At 53.2% G+C, this 21,583-nt stretch overlaps 7 protein-coding genes across 7 annotated transcripts; 2 read left to right on the top strand and 5 right to left on the bottom strand.

The window, feature by feature from the left end:
- The first annotated feature begins 3,523 nt into the window (after positions 1-3,523).
- BO72DRAFT_313887 (uncharacterized protein) lies at positions 3,524-5,129 on the top strand. Its single transcript, XM_040940537.1, has 2 exons — positions 3,524-4,384; positions 4,458-5,129. Exons 1-2 carry the CDS (start codon positions 3,821-3,823, stop codon positions 4,953-4,955), a joined length of 1,062 nt encoding a protein of 353 aa, XP_040795573.1. The 5' UTR covers positions 3,524-3,820; the 3' UTR covers positions 4,956-5,129.
- Positions 5,130-6,980: 1,851 nt separating this feature from the next.
- On the bottom strand, positions 6,981-11,258 carry BO72DRAFT_313868 (mRNA-binding protein RRP12). Its single transcript, XM_040940536.1, has 3 exons — positions 11,115-11,258; positions 9,099-11,009; positions 6,981-9,045 (listed from the first exon to the last, which is right to left on the bottom strand). The coding sequence occupies exons 1-3, from the start codon at positions 11,175-11,177 to the stop codon at positions 7,114-7,116; spliced, it is 3,906 nt and encodes a 1,301-aa protein (XP_040795572.1). The 5' UTR covers positions 11,178-11,258; the 3' UTR covers positions 6,981-7,113.
- A 438-nt stretch (positions 11,259-11,696) lies between these two features.
- On the bottom strand, positions 11,697-13,187 carry BO72DRAFT_453582 (U6 snRNA-associated Sm-like protein LSm1). Its single transcript, XM_040946015.1, has 4 exons — positions 12,787-13,187; positions 12,629-12,697; positions 12,405-12,520; positions 11,697-12,305 (listed from the first exon to the last, which is right to left on the bottom strand). Exons 1-4 carry the CDS (start codon positions 12,953-12,955, stop codon positions 12,132-12,134), a joined length of 528 nt encoding a protein of 175 aa, XP_040795571.1. The 5' UTR covers positions 12,956-13,187; the 3' UTR covers positions 11,697-12,131.
- A 294-nt stretch (positions 13,188-13,481) lies between these two features.
- Positions 13,482-14,875, bottom strand: BO72DRAFT_453581 (uncharacterized protein). Its single transcript, XM_040946014.1, has one exon. It carries the CDS (start codon positions 14,391-14,393, stop codon positions 13,752-13,754), a length of 642 nt encoding a protein of 213 aa, XP_040795570.1. The 5' UTR covers positions 14,394-14,875; the 3' UTR covers positions 13,482-13,751.
- A 711-nt stretch (positions 14,876-15,586) lies between these two features.
- On the bottom strand, positions 15,587-16,043 carry BO72DRAFT_313829 (uncharacterized protein). Its single transcript, XM_040940535.1, has one exon. It carries the CDS (start codon positions 15,904-15,906, stop codon positions 15,664-15,666), a length of 243 nt encoding a protein of 80 aa, XP_040795569.1. The 5' UTR covers positions 15,907-16,043; the 3' UTR covers positions 15,587-15,663.
- A 137-nt stretch (positions 16,044-16,180) lies between these two features.
- BO72DRAFT_522859 (uncharacterized protein) lies at positions 16,181-17,986 on the top strand (the record flags this gene model as incomplete). The annotated part of the gene is made up of 4 exons (XM_040949771.1): positions 16,181-16,588; positions 16,662-16,823; positions 16,974-17,034; positions 17,109-17,986. 4 exons carry the CDS (start codon positions 16,181-16,183, stop codon positions 17,984-17,986), a joined length of 1,509 nt encoding a protein of 502 aa, XP_040795568.1.
- Positions 17,987-19,589: 1,603 nt separating this feature from the next.
- On the bottom strand, positions 19,590-21,170 carry BO72DRAFT_313816 (DNA-binding protein creA). Its single transcript, XM_040940534.1, has one exon. The coding sequence runs from the start codon at positions 20,998-21,000 to the stop codon at positions 19,705-19,707; it is 1,296 nt and encodes a 431-aa protein (XP_040795567.1). The 5' UTR covers positions 21,001-21,170; the 3' UTR covers positions 19,590-19,704.
- Between the last annotated feature and the right edge of the window lie 413 nt (positions 21,171-21,583).

The raw sequence follows: 21,583 nt of genomic DNA, 5'->3' as shown, positions 1-21,583 counted from the left end.
GCCCGGTCGAGTCGACGGGGCGAGCTGCGTCATCGATGTGGGCGCACCATTGCGCACCTGATTGAGCCCAGACGATATCGGGTTCGTTCCTCATCGGGTTCGTTCCTCATCGGCCTGTCGGATGCAGGGGTGGTTCCGGGTTTGGGGAGGTGCGTCCTTGGTATCGGTACCTGCGAGCCAGTCTCCTTGCAGGGGAGATGAATTTCTCGGGATGAGGAAGGGGAAACATGAAGCTGTGGGTTTGGTAGCTGCTTCGGTGGCTGAGGTGTGCCGTTGGTCTGCTTCAGATTGGATGCGGTGGTGAGGACAGGTTCGTGTGCTGGTTTAGAGGGAATACCGAAGAAGTACTTCAAGCCATACACTATACTCCATCCACGATTGTGCGCATATATTCGAGGCGATGGTTTGCGACGAATTGTCTCAGAATCCTAGCCATGGAAACGATGGAGAATCAACTCTATGTTCACTGCCTTCAGCGAAACTACATCCAGGCGACGCAAGGGTACATGAACCTATCAGAAACAAAAAAAGATCAAGTCAGACCTCTCCGTGGTCAGTGATGAAGCGAGCTCCCTCCTGGAAATGATCAGGTGATCGATAGTAGCCAGGGGTGGTAAGATTCGGATTATATCAGAGCTGTATACGGACGTGCGGGTGGTCAGGAAAAGTCATGGTCGAGCACCCAAGGACTGAGCCCATGACTCAGGCCGACACTGAGAGTGCCATAAGCACTAACGAGCCTCAATCAATTGCGATCCCAACGGGAGATGTCTACTCAGCCTGACACTCAACTACGGATGGTAAACCCCCGGTGTCTTCTCCCGCAGAACAACCCGTAGGACAACAAAGATGCTTTAGGGTTCAAAATCCGACCGTTCTGAAAAAGGGGGGAGGGAGGGGGGAAGAGAAGGGGAGGACAACCACGACCCGTCACCCCCGCAAGCTTCACATGCATGGACTGCTGGGGTAGACCGTAGACGTAAACTATGGGCGGATCCTAACTTACAATGTATGACAAACACAGTCATAGTTGTGCCGGAGCTTTCCCCTCCCTCTCTCTCTCTCCCTTGTTGCTCGCGGCCATGGGTTTCACCGGCGGACTGCACCATACAGTCAAGTCCACTATTGAGCATCATCATCATATTCTCCTAGGAGGCTTGACCGGCATGGAAGCCACGCAAACAACCGAACGGATCGACTTTCTGACCAAGCAGAACAATTGTTGCAGCCTAACGTTCTGGGCATGGCAGGCCAAGACCCGAGACTCGGTTGGATCTCCTGGCGGACCAACAGGACTGGTTTGCCCAGCCTGTGATGAGCAGTGAAACTGTGCGACTCCCCTCTTTTCTTCTGAATCTTTCTTTTTTTTTTCCCTTTCGCCCTTCTGGTCTTTCTCGTCTTCATCGGAAAAATCGCTATCACGAGTGCCCAGGGTCCAAGACACGCACAAGCCCAGACGGCAGTGGACAGGTCATGTCATGACTCCTTTCTTCTTTCTGCCTCCCTAAGTCCGAGAAAGTTGCGATTGAAGCCGGAATCAATCGATGCGTCTCGGGCGGAGATATCGGAGAGAGTATCGATCGTAACCACTCAAGATTCGAGGTCAATCCATCTGTGTAAGAGAAGTGAGCACTATGTAGTCCGATTCTGTAGGAAGGAAGGTAGGTAGGTAAGTAAGCCAGATTGCGGTTAAGGAGATTGGAAGACGATCCCGACAACCGCTAGAACTAGACAATCCCTAATATAAGTACGTAGGACAAAACGCCGCGAGAGGAAATAAGAGTTGGTGAAGCGCCACCAGGCGTCGGCGTTACCTAATTTATTGACGGATCGACCAGCTGGACACGGCAATCCGGCTGCGAAAGTTGAACGATCCTAACTCGCCCACGACTTTGGCACTTGGGTTTTATCTTTCAATCTTTTATCTACTCCGTACTCGAGGTGTCTTTGCACCCGCCAATGCTCGGCGGGAGTTCAGATCAGTCAGACTCGGTCTCTCGGTCAGTCAGGGTTTGTTGGTCTGTTCCTTCCCACGGAACAGGCAGGGTCTAGGCAGGCTTGGGGATCCCCCCGGAACGTCATGCTGAAGTGGGATGATTCTTTTCCTGGAATTTTCTCCGCATGGACTGCGAATCTAATCTAAATAAATGAGGATTATTTTTATCCTGCATTAAATCAATCAATAAAATGTCATCTCAGCCTGCATCTCTCAGACCACACCCCTCCCTTTTTTTCCCCCCTGGTCTGGATTACGGCAGTTGGCCAGTTGGGGCTGGGTGTGCCGCTGCAGGCGGTCGGAAGGTAAAAAAGACCCCGGGCTCCGGCATTGACTTAGCGAGGGTGAGCGGTAACTAATACTACAAACTGGACCGGGGACTGTAAGTAGGTAGGGTAGCATTGGCCGATTGGCCCCATCCCATGGTGACGCTATGCTGGAAAGAGGTTAAGTGACTTGGCCATCATCCCGCCAAGGCCAACAATCCATCTCCGAATGCGGATCACGAACAAATGACTCTCGGCCTGACTGGCCACCGCATCCCCCCGCAGAGCCTTGGCGTCTTGGCAGTTCAAGTGAAACAGAGCCTGACAAAAGAGAGGGAAGGATGAAGGGGAATTATCTTCTGCCACTGCGGTTCCAAGTTGTCAGATAAAGATTCCACAATTAAAACTGTATGATGATTGCGAATATGAGACAAGAGTACGTACTCATATACATAGTTACCCGTAGTGATGGATGAAGGTAAATCATCAATCACCATGGCCCCAGTCTGGGCCAGCCCTGAATACTACTCTCGCTTCTTCCTGCTATTCTCTTCCTCTTCCTCCTCCTCCACCGCCTCCTGAGTCTTTTCCTCCCCCTCATCCCTCCCCCCTTAACTCTTACTCTTAACTCTTCCTATGATTCCTGTCATTATTCCAGTCCTATCTCCTCTCCGCGCTGTGTCCGCTTCCGGCTGAACTTCCCTCCTCCCCCCTCCGTTTGATCGCTGGAACCACTACCACCATCAACTTCCTCCCTCTACTCTCTTTCTATTCTTCCTCTCCCCCCCCTCCCAAACCTACCCTCCAACCACGCTATGCTGTTGGCCGTAACACGCTTTTGACGTTGCCCATGCCAAGGGCTCGGCAGCTGGGCGTCTTGGCAGCGAAAAAAAGAGTTGCTTTCAACCAGAACTCCCTCCCTTTCCGCTGTTCCTGTTCGTCCTGGGAAATTCGACATGATCATCTTTTCTTGTCTTTTCTTGGGAGGTTCCGCTCTGTAACCTCGTCGTTGTCCATGGCATTCGTATAAGTCGAAGCTCTCTCGTCTCCTCCTCTTTCCGCTCTCCTCCTCCCCCCTCCCCCTCTCTCTTCCTTCCCTTGTATTTACTTCCTTTATTCTGCCAGATATACAAAAGATCTCAGCTTCCCCCCCCCTGGTTCCTCTCCCTCTCACACACACAACACAGACACACTCAGTGCCTCCCTTCCACCCCCCCTACCCCTCTCTCCTCTCCTCCTCTCATTCCGCCTTGACCAGAACTGATAAGCCTCTTCAGTCTCTGTGGCTCATCTTATACCGGCTACCACCTACCACCTACCACCCATACCACCCAAACAAACAAAAATCCCTTTCACCCCCTTGCGCTGAAAGCCATGCGGTGAACTCATCCCTGCTGTTTTGTGTATGCCTTTGTACCACCTTGTGTTGCTGCCGCGGCATTTCTGAGGGGGTCTCCCCGACCTCGATTGCGCCCTTGTTTACTACCTACCAACCTCCTGTTTGATACTTACCTGTTCGCCCTTCCTTCCTCCCTTCCTTCCCTCTTCTCCACCCACGATGAGGCAGCCGGAGATGTCCCATTCTGCTGCCCACCACCAAGGTGACAACCCACTCATCACCGCTTACTTTCCCGACTCTATACCTGCCGCTCCTCCCGCTGCACATCTAACCTCGGACTCACCTCCATTATCGCCCACTCAGCGTCATCCCCACGGAGTGGACAGCTCCCCTCCGTCGGATCGGGACTCCGGTTACGATACCCTTCACCCTCAGCCGTCAGACTCCCATACGCAGCAGTATCACCATCCTTCCCGCCGGCGGAGTATCCCCAGCCCGCACCAAGGGTCCGTGGACACTGGATACCCTTCCAGTGCGGAGCCCATTATCGTGCCAGAGACCGTCGTCGCGGCGTCGCATCTGGAGAACGGCTCCCTGGTAACCCGAGCTTCGATGACGAGCGAGGCGGTGCGCAAAGAAGGGCGCGGTCGGGGCAGCTGGACTGACCATTCCTCGTATATGTCGGGCGACAACCACATGAATGGCGCGGCTCGAGTGCATAAACGAGCGATCGTGGAGGACATCACCCCTGAGGAGGAAGAGCCTGATGCGCTCCTCATGTTGGTACGTCTGCTTCCTTCCCGATGGTTCGTCGTATCGTGGCGCAAGCCGTGGCTGACCGCTTCCCTTTGTGCAGTTCCGACTCTCCATCCCTGTTCCTGTCTTCTCCTTTATCGCATCCCTGTATACCGTCTTCGGTCTTCTCTTCGTCCTCCTCGTTTCCCCGCTCCGCCTCTGTTCCTGCATTCGATACCTGCGAAATACGTCTTTCCGTGCCCAACTATGCGACCTTCTAGTACCGCAGTTACACATCCACGAGCGGTTGGTCTGCCTGCGACGGTCGTCGAGGCGATCGGCATCCACGCAACCGATCTATGATCCGGAGGGGTCGTTTTTGGACGAGCCGATAGAATCATACACGGTCGGCGGGCTGATCTCGGTCCTGCTGCTGTCGCCCTTCTTTTCGATCGCGATTCTCCTGCCCGCCTGGATCGCCGCATTCTTTTGGATCTTCTCCATGGTGATGGGCAACCCCGACGGCACGGAGCGTAAAGACGATGGTCGCGCCGCGGTCCTCGGAGTCAGCAGATGGTGGCACTTATGGCTGGGGAAAGCCCGGAAGTCGCCGTCCTAGGGCACCGCGCGGTCACGCCACGTGTAGAATGCCTGTTCTTTTTATTTTTATTTTCTGATTCTGTTCTATCAAGCGTCATCTCGTCTGGGCTGTTTCTTTGATGCATGCATGATACCAACGTTTGGGATATGTGGAATGATTTTTCTTTTTGGTGAGTGGGCGCTATCTGGATTATAGGATTAGTTTTATCTTCGACAACCATACATTTTACCTTGCCAGTCGATTGTTGCTGGTTAAGATGATTCACTTGTGGTGTTCGATGTCTGGAGAGAAGTGTCTCTTTTGCCGTAGAAGTAGAAGAGCTTTAAAGTGGATGTGGTTGCAAATTTGCGGGGGGTGGTGGCTTCCTTACCGTCTTCTAGAATGAATTGCTTTTGTTTGTCTGAACCTTAACCAGAAGGAGGACCTAGTACCCGTGACTCTTCGAGTCGTCTTCCCCGCGCAACCACCCAATCATACCTTGTCACATACTTCATTTATGTTGCGGACGATCACAATCTCAATTCTGATGTTGAAATAAAAAGTACTCGTAGATGAAAGGTACTGTAGGAGATAAGATAATCGGGATCGATCCCCAAACTATAGTGAAACGCGATAAAACTCAGGGGTGTGTGTGGAAACGGCCAGGGCGATGGATGGGTGGATGATCCCCCAGACGTGGGGCACCCGCCCGCCCTAACCCACCCTCACCCTCACTCTCACCACCACCACAACCCCTAACTTATAGGTACTGTAAACTATCCACCCCCCCCCCCGGCCGGTGCCTTATTTATTGAACGAATAGGACCAAGACACTTCACAAGCAGCCACAGGTAGAAAACAAGACTGGGACTGTCTGCCTGTACTGTATCTTATCATGTCTATTCTTTTTTCGTAGCCAGTAACCAGCAGCCAGTAGCCAAGAACACCACAGAGTGTGAACCAGGCTGGTACCCTTCCTGATCCCAGTCAAGCGTGCACCCACCCTAGCTCACCTAGAGATCATGCTCGCTCCTCCGAGAATAGTGCTCCCTAAAGCGGCAGGGGCCGTGTATTGTGGTAGGTGTGGTCGCAACAGCTAGAAGTCACTCCGGGAAGTTCTAGTTTCGGGTTGATCTCGACCTTATTTCAGATCCTGTGGTGGGGGTGGGGGGGCAGTGACTTACTTGGAGGAAAATGGCGCTGCATTTTAATAGGGGTGGAGGTATGGTAATTGAGCATCAGGTAGGTTGGTGGCTAGTTTCGCTTGAGATGGGTATGTGAGAATCGGAAGATGGAGATAAAGGCTTAGGGCCTGTATCCCTCGGGGTGAAGCATTAACTGTCTATATGTGTAACTCTCTCTCTCTCTCTCTCTCTCTGTGTGTGTGTGTGTGTGTGTGTGTGTGTTGCGGGTTAGCCGATAATCAAGTACGATGATAGGCTTCTGTCACGATGCCTGGATGATTCTTCCAGGAGATGAGACTGCTATCACGCCAGTTGACATGAGGGTGGACCGGACGACTCATACACAGTTAGCCACAGGTCTTGCGCATATTGCTCTTCAGTCTCCAGTGGTGCAGACACCCACTCATCACTTTAAGGAGTTACAGTCCTTTTTCGATGTCCTAATAGTGAAAGTGAAAGAAGTTCAGAGGGCTATCAGTGAAGCAGGATCAATCAAATTGAGCATCTGATATCCAGACTAAAGATTATAGACAGACAACAGACTAGACACATAGACAGTAAGACAAGACAGAACAAGACAAAGCAAGACGAGGGTATAAAGATACCAACATTTCAGAAGAGATCGACAAGAACGAGAACCAGAAACAGACCAGAGTCAAACATTCTATGTCGTTCGGACAAAACAGAAAGGAAAATTTTCATTATGCTTGAGAATCTCCCCAGAGAAGACTGCAGCAGCACAACTTGATCTCTCGTGGGAAACTCAATAGACGGAACGTGCTTTTGTTGGAAAAATTTCGAAGAATGCAAACAAACAAACTGTACTTGTTGTGTGGTTGTAAATGCGTATCAAGATATCGGCGAGAATCATTTCACAGAGAAAATAAAAAATAACGTCCTAATTCATGTCGGACCGTTCCCTTACCCCTATCCCTCGGCTCCGAACCTTGCCTTTTTTCCACCCCTCCTCGCTGTCACATATTGACCAGCCTGGATTACCTCCTCCAACTGACTTATCTTCTGTTTCCACGGAACCCTCCACTACCACGGAATCCGCCTCCGCGGCCACCACGGCCACCACCGCGACCACCACCACCACCGCCGCCGCGGCCGTTGGGTCGACCGCCGCGACCATCCCGACGCTTCTCAATGCGACCACCACCGCTGGGGCCGTGGGACTTGGGCACGCCCAGACCACGACGCCCGGGGCCGGGCCGCGAGCTGGTCGCGGCCGCGACGGCGGCGGTGTCATCCTCATCCAGATCCATGTCGTCGCCACCACCACCCTTCTTCTTCTGCGACTGCGCCATCCTGAGCTTACCGCGCTGACCGCGGCGGACGGCGTCAGGACCACTGACGGCCTGGACGTAGGCGTTGATGCCGCTCTCCCCGCCGTTGTTATCGTCCAAGGCGGTGGAAACGTCCCCTTTGTCGTCGTCGTCACCCAGAAGGAGACGGCCGTCGGGGCCGAACTTGGCGTTCCGCTTCTTCCGGGATCCAGGGCCCGTGTTGAGGAAGCGCACACTGGGTTTCGTGGTCGAGATGCTGGCCAGGGCGTCGGGCGCGAGCAGGTCGAGCGGGTTGTCCTCGGGGGAGAGCTCGCGGATGTACTGCTCGCTCTGCTTGGATCTCCGGCCGTTGTTGCTGTTGCTGTTCTGGTTGCCGCGACCGCGACCGCGGGCGTGCGTGCCACCTTGCTCATCGACGTCGATCTCGCTAGCGTCGTCGTCCGAGTCGGAGAAATCGGAGTCGTACACAGCCTTGTCGAACGCGTTGCTGTAGGTGCGGCCACCCTTGGCGTTGTTGTCGGCCCCACCGGCGGCACCAGCGTTCTCCTCGTCCTCGTCCTCGTCGCCTTGCTCGCCCTCCTTTCTCTTCTTCTTGCGGCGCTCGCGCTGCTTCCGGATGTTGACCACCAACTTGCGGTCGGCTTCGCCGACCAGCTCCTCAATCGGGGCGGCGCCGAAGCGGCGGATCAGGCGGTCGAGAATACCCTTGACCTTGCTGCGGAGACGACCCTTGTGCTCCTTACTCCAGACCATCAGGTTGGGGACCAGGCTGCTCAGGCGCGCACGGAGATCCTCATCGGACAGAACCACAACCGCGACCTTGACAAAGCCCAGGACGGATCGGACGATCTCACGGTTGTTGCTGGTAAGGAAGAGCTCCACGGTCTGCACAAGATCGGTGCTCATGGCACCAGAGAGCTGAGTGTGGAAGTCGAAGAACAGGCGCGACAGAGCCGTGACGGACGCGGCAACCATGTGAGGTGAGCTACCGGCCAGACCAGCAGAAACCATGGTGAAGAACTCCTCAATGGTGGCGGGGGCATCGGGGGCGTTGTCGGGCATGTGAGGCACAAGGGAGTTACGGATGACGGTGCCAGCCGGGTTGCGTTCCGAGTCAGTCGCTCTCTGCGCAAGGTGGATGAGCAGGTCGAAGGACGCAGTTCTGGTCTTCTCGTTGCTCTCTTTGCAACCCAGGACGACCTCAGAGAGAACGGCGGGGATGAAGTGCAAGTCAGAAGTGGGCAGGTAAGTGATAAGCTCGTGAACAGCCAGCATGCGGTCGCGGCGGGCAGACGACGGTGTCTTGTCGGCGGTAGACAGGATCAGGGTCTGAAGTTCACCACTCCGTTCTTGGAGCGCGGCTTTGCCAGCATCCGTCGTAGCAAGACGGGGAATGAGCTTGTAGGCCTTCTTGATCAATTGCTGATCACCAGTCTGTCCGTTGAGAATGGCCGCAGCCATGGCAAACAAGCTGGCAAAGCTAGAACGCGGCAGATAGATGGACATAGCAATCACGAGATCGATCAGAGTGTGGGAGGTAGGGGGCATCTTGTTGCCAGAGCTGGGCTGCTGGGTGCCCTGCTTGGCTTCTTCCTGCTCGGAAACCACAGAGGATTCGAGCATAGACGCAACACGCGCAAAGGTTTCATTGAGCTCCTGCAAGATTGTCAGTTGATAGGTCATAGGTGTTCGAGACACGTTCGCTTTACCTTCTCGGGGGTAATGCTCAGATAAGCATTGATACACTGAAGAATGAAGCCTCTGTAGTGGGGAAGAGTCTGGCTGTAGACGTTGAACAGAACCGCCAACAAGTTGCTGGCGAAGCCGGCCAGATGGGCAATGTTCTTGGCAGCCATTTCCTTGGTGATTCTGCGCTGAAGGATCAGGTCATCGCCCTCCTCTTCAAGGGACAATATGGCCTGGTTGGACTCAACCAAGTTCTGCAGACCACGACAGATGTCAACACGCAGCTCCGTCTGCTTGTAGAGAACGTTGGAGAGAAGCTCAGCAAAGCTCTGGTCGAACGACTCGATCAAGTCCAGAGGAAGCTCGCAGTAACCGGGCAGGATAGCCCAGGTCTGCTGAACGAGGGCCTCGAAGATCTTCATCTCCACATCCTTCTCGGCGGAGCTGTAGGCCATGACCTTCTGGTACAGAGCTTCACTCAGGGGAACGAACTCAGAGCGGAAGTGAGAAAGGTTGGTGTTGGTGACGTTATCACGAAGAACAGGGAGGAACCAGACACGACCGGGCTGGCCGGGCTTCTGGGTGATGATGTTCAGAGGCAGAATCTCCAAGACTGCCGCGGGACCCATGGCCTCAATAGCACTACCCAGGACATTATCCGCCTCCTTCTTTCCGTGGAACGACTCGTTGGTGCGGAGCTCACCGATCGTCTTGACAATGTCATCGAGGAAGGGGCTCGAGCGCCACTTGAAGCTGTCGAACATGGCCGCGCAAACATTGAACACTTCGGCCCAGGCGGCCTGATATTTCACAGAGAGAAGGTCCATAGCAGCCTTAGCCAGCTTCTCGAGTGTCTTCTCATCGTAGACCGAGGGCTCGATAATAACATTCTTAGGAATGCAGTTTGCAAGGAACGAGACCAAGCACTCTGATGCGGACACACGAATGTTGCGCGAGGGGGAGGCGAGATAGCCGGAGATCATGTTGAATAGGCCAGGGAGCTTCTCGAAGGTATCCTCGGGGCTGGTCTGAGCGGACACATCGTATCCGCGCGACAAGACGGCGATCCAGGGAGGGAGCAGCTGCGAGTCGTTCTGTGCGGGCTTGAGGTCGGTGATCGCCTCCAGCAGGCGAGGAAGCTTGGAGGACGAGAAGTCGTTGGCCATGCTGGAAAAGATGACCTCGAACACCTCGAAGGCGCCCATGGTGATATACTCGTTGGTAGACCGGGAGGCGTTCATCAGGAGCTCGCACAGCGGCTCAATCTTCTTGCTCGGCCAGCCGCCTGAAGCGACGGCAATCGTCTTGACGAGTTGCAGGGAGTGGATGACGAGAGGGTCGTGGTTGTCCCGGTTCTGGGGGTCGTTGCGACCACGCTTCGCCTTGGCGGCCGCCGCGATGCTATCACCCAGAGTGCGCATAGCAGTCTCCGCGCACATGTCGGCAGCCGGGTGGTCCAAAGAGGGGCTGGGGGGAGGGGTCTTGAGGACCTTGATCAAAGCATCCTGGGCACGTCTCCGGACCTTGGGGCGGTGATCAACCGACAAGCTCAGCAAGCCAGCCATGGCCCGACGGGGGCTGATTTGGGTGTGTGGGAGTTGCCAGGCCGCGACATCTTGGGCGACGAGGAGAGACTCGAGACAGCCGATCGACGGACGGAGGAGCGGGGCTTCGACTTCGGGCAGGGAGAGCGCCGGCGCGAGACTGGTCAGGATATGAGAGAATTTGGAGCGAAGGATCGGTGCAGGGACATATGTGGTGGTGATGTCGAGCAGATACACAACGGATGTAGCGAGGTCCTTGTTGACAATGCCTTGGGTAGCGGAGATCGACTGGCCAAGAAGCGCCAACAGCGCGGCGAAATAAGCTGTGGCAGAAAAATCGGCTTTCTGATCGCGGAGTGTGTCTTCAACTGCAGAGAGCACGACAGCCGTCTAGGAAGAATGGTCGTCCTGGTCAATAACGTTGTGTCGCGAGGAAGATTGGAGTAATTCCAGATCTTGAAGCCGAAGAGACGAGAATTTGACGGGGGGCCTTACATGTTGCTGGTTCTGCAGCTTGGGAGACTTGATCTTCTCCAGCTTCTCCGCCAGGGTCGCCATGATGAAACGATCGACCAACAGGCAGTTGAGAAGACGGTCAGAGGATCTGGGATGGATTGGGAGGAGGGGGAGGGTTTGAAAGAAGTCGGTGGATGCGGAGATTTTTTTTGTGGTCCGGCGGCGGGATCTTTTGGAATGGTGAAAAAAGGTACGGGCGGTTCTTGGCGCCGTTTATCGATAGAGCGCGATAACAGATTCGCAGCGGAGAAGAAAGAGACTGAATCACGACTGTGGTGGATTCCTCCTCGCTGTCTACTAGGTATCATATTCTAGTCGGTTCATTTGTGAACAATTGGCGCGAGTCCAGTCTTAGCCTACACGAGCAATATTCTCACTAGCCAGCGCCCCATTCCTTCTTTACACCTTGGGCAACTGAATGTAAAATGTCGGAAAGAGCAAAGAAAACCAGAATAGATAGAAGTTCTAATAAGACATGAAAATCGTCATAACATGACCATCATCCACACTAGCTGACCGGAACATCAGAGACGATAGCCTGTGCTCTCGTTCAGTCTTCACCACACACACACACACACACACACACACACACACACACACACACACACACACACACACACACACACACACACACACACACGCACGCACATATGGTTCACCTTCCAGCCAATTATCCGCGAACCCAGCACATCTCTCGCTCCCATGGAGAGATCGACGAGCTTTCACAGCCATTGGGAGAGTCGTCCGCCAGCCCTACACCTTCTACACAGCTATTCAAAATCGCCGCCCGGGTAAGGGATCAGCGGCAAGCGACCTGTCTCCCTGCAAACGGTCCCTGGAGGGCAGCTGGGGGTTGCAACCGGCACCCAAGCTCCCATATCCTGCCCCTCGGAATCCAACCTTATGTTTTGCTCTTATCTCTGTGACAAACAGCATGGCCGACGCAAGCCGCCGTGCAACGGAATGCGATGGAAATGGTGGGGTTCAGGGCAGTCTCTAGAATAAGATCTCCCCGCTGTGTTCTGGCTCGAATCCCAGGGTCTGTAACTTGCCGTGTCGCTTCTTGTCGTTGGATTTGCGCTTGATCTCCTCTTGCTTCTTCAATTCGAACACTTCCTGGAACGACGCTCGTTGGAGGTGAGGGGGCACATCGTCTTCTTTGTCGAGGTCCTGCGATGATAGAATCTCGGGTCAGTCACAAGCTCGTACACAAGATACAAAATATCAACCAGTCTAGCCATCCCCGAGCGAGTAGAGAAGAAGGCATACAATCTCTCCGAGAAGCAATACGTTCTCGCCACGGACAAGGAAGATGCCGCGCGGGATGTCGGCGTACAGATTCCCCGAGTAGAGGCGTTCGATGGTATCTTGGAGAACGAGGTTGGCTGCATAAGAGAGGCAATGAGATTGTCGTTCCCAAATCGCAAAGCAAGCAGAAGGCTCTCCAGAGAGTTGCCCGTGCTTTGCTCCAAAATGTGTGTGTGAAGGCATACCGAACTGATCCCAACTTCTCAGGACGCCAATCAACTTCCTTCCGTCACGCAAGACCAAAACAAGCTTCTCTGGCGTAAGTGTCAGCTTTCGTCCACCAAGATCCAAGCACTTCCCCCCCTAGCGGCGAGAGCCCGAGTCGCAGGCGGAATTCACGTACTGTCGGTCAAATCCAATAATTGAGCCGCTGTGGTGAACATCTGCGGCGGCAGCTGCGGGGGACCATGCGTCATGGGTCCGAGGGTGTTGTTGTTCTGGGGCGGGAATCCCTGCGGCGCATTGCCCTGAGGGCCACCGGCGGGGGGCTCGTTGATCGAGAGGCGTTCCATTGTCTTTTTCTGGATCTTCACACCGAGATGATGTGAGGGGAAAGTATTGGGTGGGAGTTTAATCAAGGCCGTGTCAATTGCGGGGGTTCGCTCAACTTCGGAGATGCGGGCGCAATCTAAATGGTCAATTCTATTTGCACAGACTCAGTAAGAAACGGCTATGAAGCTCTCATTCTGCGCTAGGAAGCAATCTCCAGCGCTGGGGCTTTTGAGGTGGGATGGAGAGCATACAGCACTGCATCGGCGAAGTTGTTGGTGCGAACGGAAGGAGGTGTTTGCTCTGTTTGTTCGGTGCAGTCGTCATTCTATCATGTGGAGTCTATCAAGACATGGTCGCTCGAATGTGAAGCTCAAAGATGGAGCTCGCGCTAGTTTATATACTCTGAAGAGCAGAGTTTATTTCTGGGCTCTATACTCATATACATTTACTCCACGTACTATATGTGGCGAGCCGTGACGTTGCAGGCTCTTTACGCTTGCATGCGATACACGCTACTTGATTGATCCTCGTGTCATAACACCGCTACGAACGGCCGGAATATACTTCTGCTGATGGAAAGCTCAATCTGTTTCAGCTGACAGCATGATAAATAGCCCGTCCTGAGAAAAAAACTCGGCGTGACCGAAGACCACCATACGCTGAAGACAAGACATAAGAGAACAGCTAAGAGAAACATCTACAAAAGCGCTCAAGGCAAGGCAGGGACCATTAAGCCTAGACAGAAACACTGAGTGCGAGGATATGAGAAAGGCTCGCCGGTCGCCTCCTCAACCCACTCGACACATCTAATAGAATTCAAACCACACTCACCCCTCGCCGCTGTCCGCGCATCCGCTCTTCTCGGCGCCGACTGTACGGCGCGCAATACGGCTCGTCGGACGAGCCGATATTTGCCCGGACCGATTCGTGCGACTGGTGGTACGCTGGACTCGACGGCGAAGGGGGCAATTGCATCGCCTTGAATTGGTCCACGCTGATGATCCGCTGCCCATAGAGGTACTGCATCAGCTCGAAGTCGGGCCGGCTGCCGGCGAGGGACTGGCCTTCTTGGTAGTGGACCGAGTCCACGTGGTCGAGCATAGCGTCCCAGGCCCCCAGATCGGCCGTGTCGTGGAATTTTGCCCCCTGTCCGGTGCACAGGGGGCAGCGGGCCGTCTTGGGCGGCGCATGGGTCCGGAAATGGCTCAGGACGTGAGTTCGCCAGTCGTGCGCATTGTCGAATGCGATGTGGCAGTCGAGGATGTGGAACAGGCAGAGGTAGGGATAGTGACGATCGTGACTGTCATCGCGAGCCGGAACGATGAGAGCCCCCGTTCCATCATCTACCAAGAGCGCATGGCCTGCAAGATTGGATGCCCACCGCGTGTCAAGGGACATGTCGGATGAGGATGCTGAGTGGGATGCGGTGTCGTTCAACAGGGACGGCACAGCCGACATGGTGTTCCAGTGTACGTCTCTTTCGTACGTCTGACTGCGATCTTCTGTGATGAAACTATACTCGGTGCACCGAAGCTCGATTTAGAAGAAGAGTATGTGGGTGGTCTGGCCGATAGGAAGCTCTTGGGCGGCCACCGAGGTGCGTTGGAAGCGCTCCCGAACGGAACGCTGGGGTTACGCTATCCTATTCTGCGAGCAGAGGGTGACAAGCAGTCTTGTTCTCGCCACATATTTATTAGCCTGGAGGTTGTGAGAAGAAAGCAAAGAGCTTGCAGTTTATTCGGTATGGGAGGGGGAGTGGGTTCGGTCATATAGTTGGCCGCCGCGCGGTCGCCCAAGGCGGGGTTACAAACAAAGTGAAGCGCCCACATTCAGGCTGGGAAGGAAAAGAAGAGAGAAGGAAGACAGCATTCATCTTTGGGCTTACCTTGAACACCGTGACAATCCCAAACTCCCTGTTACATCAACACCGACATTTTTCGTTGTAGTAGCCGCGGGAAATTGTCGCATGGTTCAACATGTTAGACCTTCTAGTTAGGAGCTTCGGTCTTTGTTCGGCAGGAAAAGCGGGGCGGGAAAGGCCTAAGTCAGTCAGTCAGCTAGTCAGTCAGTCCGCCGGGAATTAAGTGTAAGTAGTTCAGGTAGTAAATAGAGTATGTAGTTACCTAGTCGACGGCAAACAAGTCAATAGGTACAGTACATTGATTGTCAAGGTCTACTTGTAGTCAGAGAAGTACTATAGTACACTAGAGTACCTTCCCCTTCCTAGGGCCAAGTCACCCGGGCCCTGGGTAAGGTAAGCGCAGTGAGTGTGCTACATGAACCCAATGACACAAACATGCATTTTGCTTATTTAGTCTTGGTCATGGGAGCAGTGGGCTCCGGTGCATTCTCCTAAGATCCTGGTGAAGAAAGCTGGGATATCTTTGGCAAAGGAGAAAACATGAATTGCATCGGCAGCAGCAGCAGCAGCAGCAGCATCGTAATGATCTCTAGATGGCTCGGGCTTGAGAAGCGGCTTCTCTGGCCGACACTTTATTATATTAGACAAGAGGTTTGTTGTTTGTACACCTTACGATTATAAACATACTTTCATTAAGCCTTTTAGGGTATAGTTGGGACTCCACTGTATTAAGCCCGGACTGGAGGGCATAAATGCTTCCATATCTGGAAATCAATATAGGTCTTTGAGTTTACTACTTATGTTACCCTCACCACCTCCACTGCCCTTACCATCATATAGGCGTTGAAATTGCTACTTCTTAATTGTTCAGCGGTATGCAGTGCAGTCTGAAAAGCAGCAGCAGCAGGTGAATGAGATCAGTGACGACGGCATGCTGCCGTGTATCACGCCGCGAGTTCCGCAGGCAGAACTTCCCGAAAGTGATTGCGTTTCCTCATGAGCAGAGCCTTGAATGAAAATCCGGAGTGATTGGGTGACGGTAACGAAAGTACTAATATAACACGAGCCGAGGAAAGCTACCACAAAGCGGCAGTCACCATACCATACCATACTTCATGAAAGCGACCAGTCATCCACATTCGTCTTGCAGACTTCGCCCTCCCAACAAAAGGCAGTCCCGAGAGTTAGCACTCACCTCCCAAGCATCCAAGAATCTAGCAGCCATTGAATCTTCGATAGGGGTCCCCAGTATCGACCCAGACTTCGACAAGGTTTTAGTGACTATTCTGGCTGGCTAATTGGTTGGCTGTTCGATTGTCGGCATTCCTATATACAAACTTGGTTACATGAGTACACTTCCACGTCACCCCTCTCTTAAGAAGTCATGCTGGGCATCCAACGACCTCACATCAAAGCTCGCATACTACCCAGGCTTACTGTGAGCTTCACAAAAGATTGTCATCTATCCCAGCAGGTCCGATCGACACGTAACCGGCCGATTGACACAAGTAGTAGTCACTACTTTAATTACACCTCTGGTCGGTGGCTTATCAATGAGGCGCACCAACTCCAAACGCGCCATGTCAACTTCAACGTGCCAGCGCTACAGCGAATTGCCGGTCAACTGATGGAAAGCCGATATGTTCAAATGAACAAAATACCCGAGGGGCTTTTCAACAAGGTGTTTTCTTTGCAAATAGAGAATGGAAAGAAGATTTTGGCGAGACTTCCGAACCCGAACGCCGGCCATGCCCATTATGTCGTGGCCAGTAAAGTCGCCACACTTGACTTTGTACGTTGGTGCCAATCCTCCGGTCCCTTGTCGCCGCAATATTTTCCTGATATACAAGAAACCACATTGAAAGCTCCGAACCGTTCTCAAGATACCGGTCCCCCGTGTTATCTCGTGCAGCTCTTCCCCGGAGGTGAACCCCGTCGGTGCTGAATACATCCTAATGGAGAGGGTGGAAGACCAGCAACTAAGCGATGTTTGGGATGATATATCCGAAGCTCAACGCTTCGGACTTGTAAAGAGCTTAGTAGAAATCGAAAGAAAGTTGATAAACGCAAAATTCACCTTGCATGGCAGCCTGTACTACCGAGATACATTTCCACGGGGAAGAGGCATTGCTGCCCTGGAAATAGCAGACTAAGAGGGCCCATCCAAATTCGTTAAGGGTCCGACCACGCAGCGGTCCTTCTGGGGAGACCAGGAGCGCGGATTGGAGATGGACAAGGGTCCGTGTGAGTATTAATCGTTGTCAATCTCTATCCCAGGGAAAGAAATCGAGCACTGAAACTGGGGAAATCAGAGGAAACGGCCCAGAAGTATTTCGCCGCTATCGCAAAGCGGGAGATATCACGCATACAGACTGCACACGGCAGATCCAGCAGTGTCACTGCACCTGTGGGCAACACGCGACGAAGGCGTGATGCTCACATCCAGCTCCTTGAGCAATATCTAACCGTGCTGCCCTACATCCTACCACGCGAAGAGATCCTTACGCCGGTCCTTTTACACTCGGACCTCCATCACCATAATATCTTCGTCGATCCGTCCAATCCCACTAAAATCTCCAGCATAATCGACTGGCAAACCGTCCACACCGCCCCATTATTCATGCAAGCGAGGTTCCCTTCGATCTTCAACTGCGACGACATATACCCATGGGGAGCAGTTCAACCCAAGCTACCCGAGGATTTCGAAACCCTCTCGGCGGCCGAAAAACGACAAGCGGAAGATCAGCTTGACCGGCTCCGATTGAAAAAGTTCTACGAGCTGGCGTCACGGAAGTTCAACCCGGCGCTTATCGATGCGATGGACAAGATGCGAGATGATAGTGACCCGACCACTTTCCTATTTCATATTGTCGAACGGTCTTCCGAGGACGGGCCAATGCCATTGAAGGAACTGTTGATCCAGGTGTTTGAGCAATGGGCCCGCATTATGGAACGGCGAGGCTCCACCGAACCGTGCCCCATCTCGTTCTCGAGGACCGAGATCGAAGAGAGTCGGCAGCAGGTCGGAGCCTGGGCAGCCGCGTTCGGGGAATATGATGGTCTGCGGGCGGAACTGCTCGGTGACGAGGGCTGGGTCTCCCATGATGACTACGAGGAAGCGAGGAGCAGGTGGGAGAAGAACAAGGCGACTCTGGAGAGCTTACGGGAACGATTGGAGACCTTGCTCTGATATCTGCCCCGGACAATCGGAGTAGATCCAACAGAGAGATCGAGTGAAATGCATTTCAGGGTAAACCCAAGCCATCAAACTCGCATATCAAGCTTGACCGTGAACTAGTCCGGATACATACATCACGCATGTACAATCATCTTTCTTTTCTTCTACGATTTATCAAGATTTCCAGGCCAGGATAGACCCTATAAACCAGAGCAATACTTCTTCAGCCTTATCCAACCCAACCTTGCAGTCTACTACTCTGTCAAAAGCAGTCCTCGACTTGAAATTCCGCAAAGGAGCAGTACCAGAATTGGATAAGCAGGTTTACAGTAACCTAGCAGTACATGTGAGCTTCCCGCAACGTTCATATGAACCGAACCCCCCGCCCAACTCTACGTGACTCTTAAGTAAAAACAATGATCTATGAAACCCTACCAATTTGACCATCTCCTACTGTGGACATCTCATCATCCTCGAAAGATCAGATCTCCCCGACGGAGAACCAATAATAATAGAAAAAATAATAGTAAGTATTCCCGAATCAAAGGCCCCAATGTATGATGATGGACCCTTCAAATCTCAATCTTTCAAAGCAAAAAAATAGTAGCTATCAGGTAGTAAGGTGTAAGATCCACTAAAAAGACAAAAAAAAACAAAGGTAGTATAGGATAGATCCCATCTCGAGTATAAGTAACCGAATCAACTCACTCTCACTTCCGAAATGACATAATCAGACTGCGTCCCAATCGAATTTTTGTACCGCAAGACCGAGATAACTACGGTAACGAGGTCGGCTGAGCTGCTTCCTGTAGGTTCGTTGACTTATACCCTAAGTAAGGTAGAGTACAGCACCCGTGACCTAGTCCTTGATTATCCGTTTCCAAGAGCCAATCCCAGGCCGAGCGCATATCTTTAGGCGCCCTTGCTACTAAAATCATTAGGTCACCCACTAAGTTACTACTAGTAGCCTTCAGGTACACCTCCTTGATTGACTTGCCAATCCGGATCACGCGATCGCGGCCTCCCCATGGCCAACTGGCACGGGCCAGACCTTTCCAGGCTATCGTCTCAGTGCCAGAACCGGTTACGCAAGTGTTACGAAGCCTACAGAAATACAAGGAACTGTACTAAAGGATACTAAAGTGGGCCCATGATATGTATTGTTTCCAATCAAGGTTGATGTATATTGTTGTAATTCCTCTCGTCCTGCTCGAGGTGGTCTATAGCGAAAATAGCGAAGAATGAAAGAACAAAAGTCAGGTCTATCAATGTAACCCAGAATGGAAAGAAGGAGAACAATCGGAAGCAAGAATGGTAGTCGGTATTTTTCATCCTCGTGGCTACAAGGACCACGAAAGCTGAGCAGCGAACCCCGCTGCTCAGGTTTGGAGATAGGAGATAGGAGATGTTCCGAGAGGAGAAGGGGGAATGTGATCAGGAGATCAGACACTGAAGTGAGAATCAGAAGGGACAGAAACAATTCACAAGATATCCCATCCATCTATTGGTAGTGACGCCTCGCAAAAGAGTACAAAGAAGTGTATAAAAGCCATGAGTCCAGAGCAATGTAAAGATAATAAAGAAAAAACCACCCAACCCACTGACACCGATGATGCCCATGAACCATTGTAAATGCACAAGTCTATTCGGTCGTAGCACGCATGAAAATATAATGCTTTTTTGTCGGAATCGAAGTTTACAAACCCAAATGTATCGGCACGGGGGTCGATCTAAAAGGCACGATCGGCCAGATCGCCGCCCGCGACTGAGTTGGCGGTGGACGAGGTGACTGAGGAAAACCCACTGCCAGGATTCAACATATCCTGGACTGCCACTTTCGGTACCTGAGGAACAGGTAGCTTGCGCTGTGTGCCATCGGGTTTGGACATGATATCGGTGATGCTCGGACCATGACTCTGACTGGGGCTGTAGTAACTGGGACCCTCCGGTTGTGGCTCCATGGGAGCCAGGGCGGGGGTGTGGTGAAGCGACAAATGACGAATCGAGGGAAGGTGTAGATCGCTCGATCCCAGAGGTCTCAGCCGCGGAGAGTGGGCGGGGGTAGCCAAAGGCGTGTGGTCAGGAGTAGGTGAAAGGGAGTCATGCGAGAAGGTGGGCGAGGATGGAGCGGTCGAGTTGGGCGAATTGGGCCTGGAACGCTTCACACGATGGGAATAACTATCGTCTTCTTCATGCGAGTGCGACCGGCTCATGTTATGCGTGATCGCGTAAGCCGAGAGAGAAGGCAAACGACCGCTGCCGTGGTGACGGGAGCTGCTGAACAAGTGGTGATTGCGAGGGCCGGCATGGAAGCTGAAGTGGTCGTCGCGCTCCACCTGCGAGGCAGCGGTGGCAAGGAGATTGATGTCCATGCCAGAAGATGCCCGCTCGGTATTGCGGGCGTAAGGCCCCAAGTTGGAGCGCATGTGGTTGGCATAGTTGGAGAAAGAGTGGGGAGGGGAAATGTCGGGAGAGCCAACTTGCGAGACAGGCGCAGAGCGAGTCATCGGCTTGCTGGGAGGGGGCATCAGGGCCCCTGCATTGTTGGGCATCGCATTCTCCTGACCAGCTGCGGCCGCGGCAGCCGCAGCGAGATGCTGAGCCTTGTTGCTGCGCCTCGAGTTGGGGTTGTTGTGAATTCGCGAGTGGCGAGTCAGTTCGTCAGAGCGACTGAATCGCTTGGTGCAGCCGGGGAACTGGCACGCGTGGGGCTTCTCGCCCGTGTGGGTGCGGATATGTCTCGTTTGGTGCTCCAGGCGGTGGAAGGCACGATCACACAGCGGGCACTTGTACGGCCGAGGAAGATCTTGGCGCACTTCTTCGGTCGCAGGACGGCTACCCTTCATCAAAGGAGGGAGAAGACTGACGGACGAAGCCATAGTGGAAGTGGATTGAGCGCTGGACGGAGTAGAAGGACCCTTCGAGCTATCCACAGGGGTGGCAGGTGATGACGGAGTAGACTCAGTCGAATTGCTCTGAGGATTCAGCAGATTGGAGAAATCCACTGAAGAGGCCGGTGGCGGCATGTGAACTTTCTCTTAAGACGGGGAGAGAGAAGGTAGTGTAGTGAGAGGTAGGACAGAGCCGGAATGTGAAAACCCGTTCGGAAGGGATGAGCAGCCGAGGCGATAGGCCGTGTGTCGCGACCAGGGGGAGGGGGGAGGAACAAGGAGCTTATATCGGCAAGTCGATCACCACCCGCTAGTATAAACCACCCAGGCCTAGCGTTGCCAAGAAAAGGTCGAGCAGTGGATGTCGCAAGGAATGATACAGTCCTTGTGACGCGACTGGGCTTAAAGTAGGTACGATCTTGATAAGCGTTGGCTAACCCGACTCAAGACACTTCTGGACAATGTAATCGGATTTTTAGACGGGAATGCGGAATGTGGTGGGCGAGGAGGAGGAGGATGATAGGTGATGATGATAATGTGGTGGCAGGCCGGAATCGGAAATGAACCCCGGTGCTGAATGGCGAGCCGAGAAAGGCGAATGTTGGAATTGATGAGTCTCGAAGAGGAGGGGAAAGAGACAGAAATCTGGAGAAAGGGATCTGGGGAGGAGGTGATATAAGAAAGGAAAATCGGAAGAGTGAGAAGGAGGAATGGAGGG

Source organism: Aspergillus fijiensis (assembly GCF_003184825.1).
Source record: "Aspergillus fijiensis CBS 313.89 unplaced genomic scaffold BO72scaffold_97, whole genome shotgun sequence".
Taxonomy (NCBI): Eukaryota; Fungi; Ascomycota; class Eurotiomycetes; order Eurotiales; family Aspergillaceae; genus Aspergillus; species Aspergillus fijiensis.
Note: the sequence above shows the minus strand (reverse complement) of the source record. Positions and strands in the feature narration are given on the sequence as shown.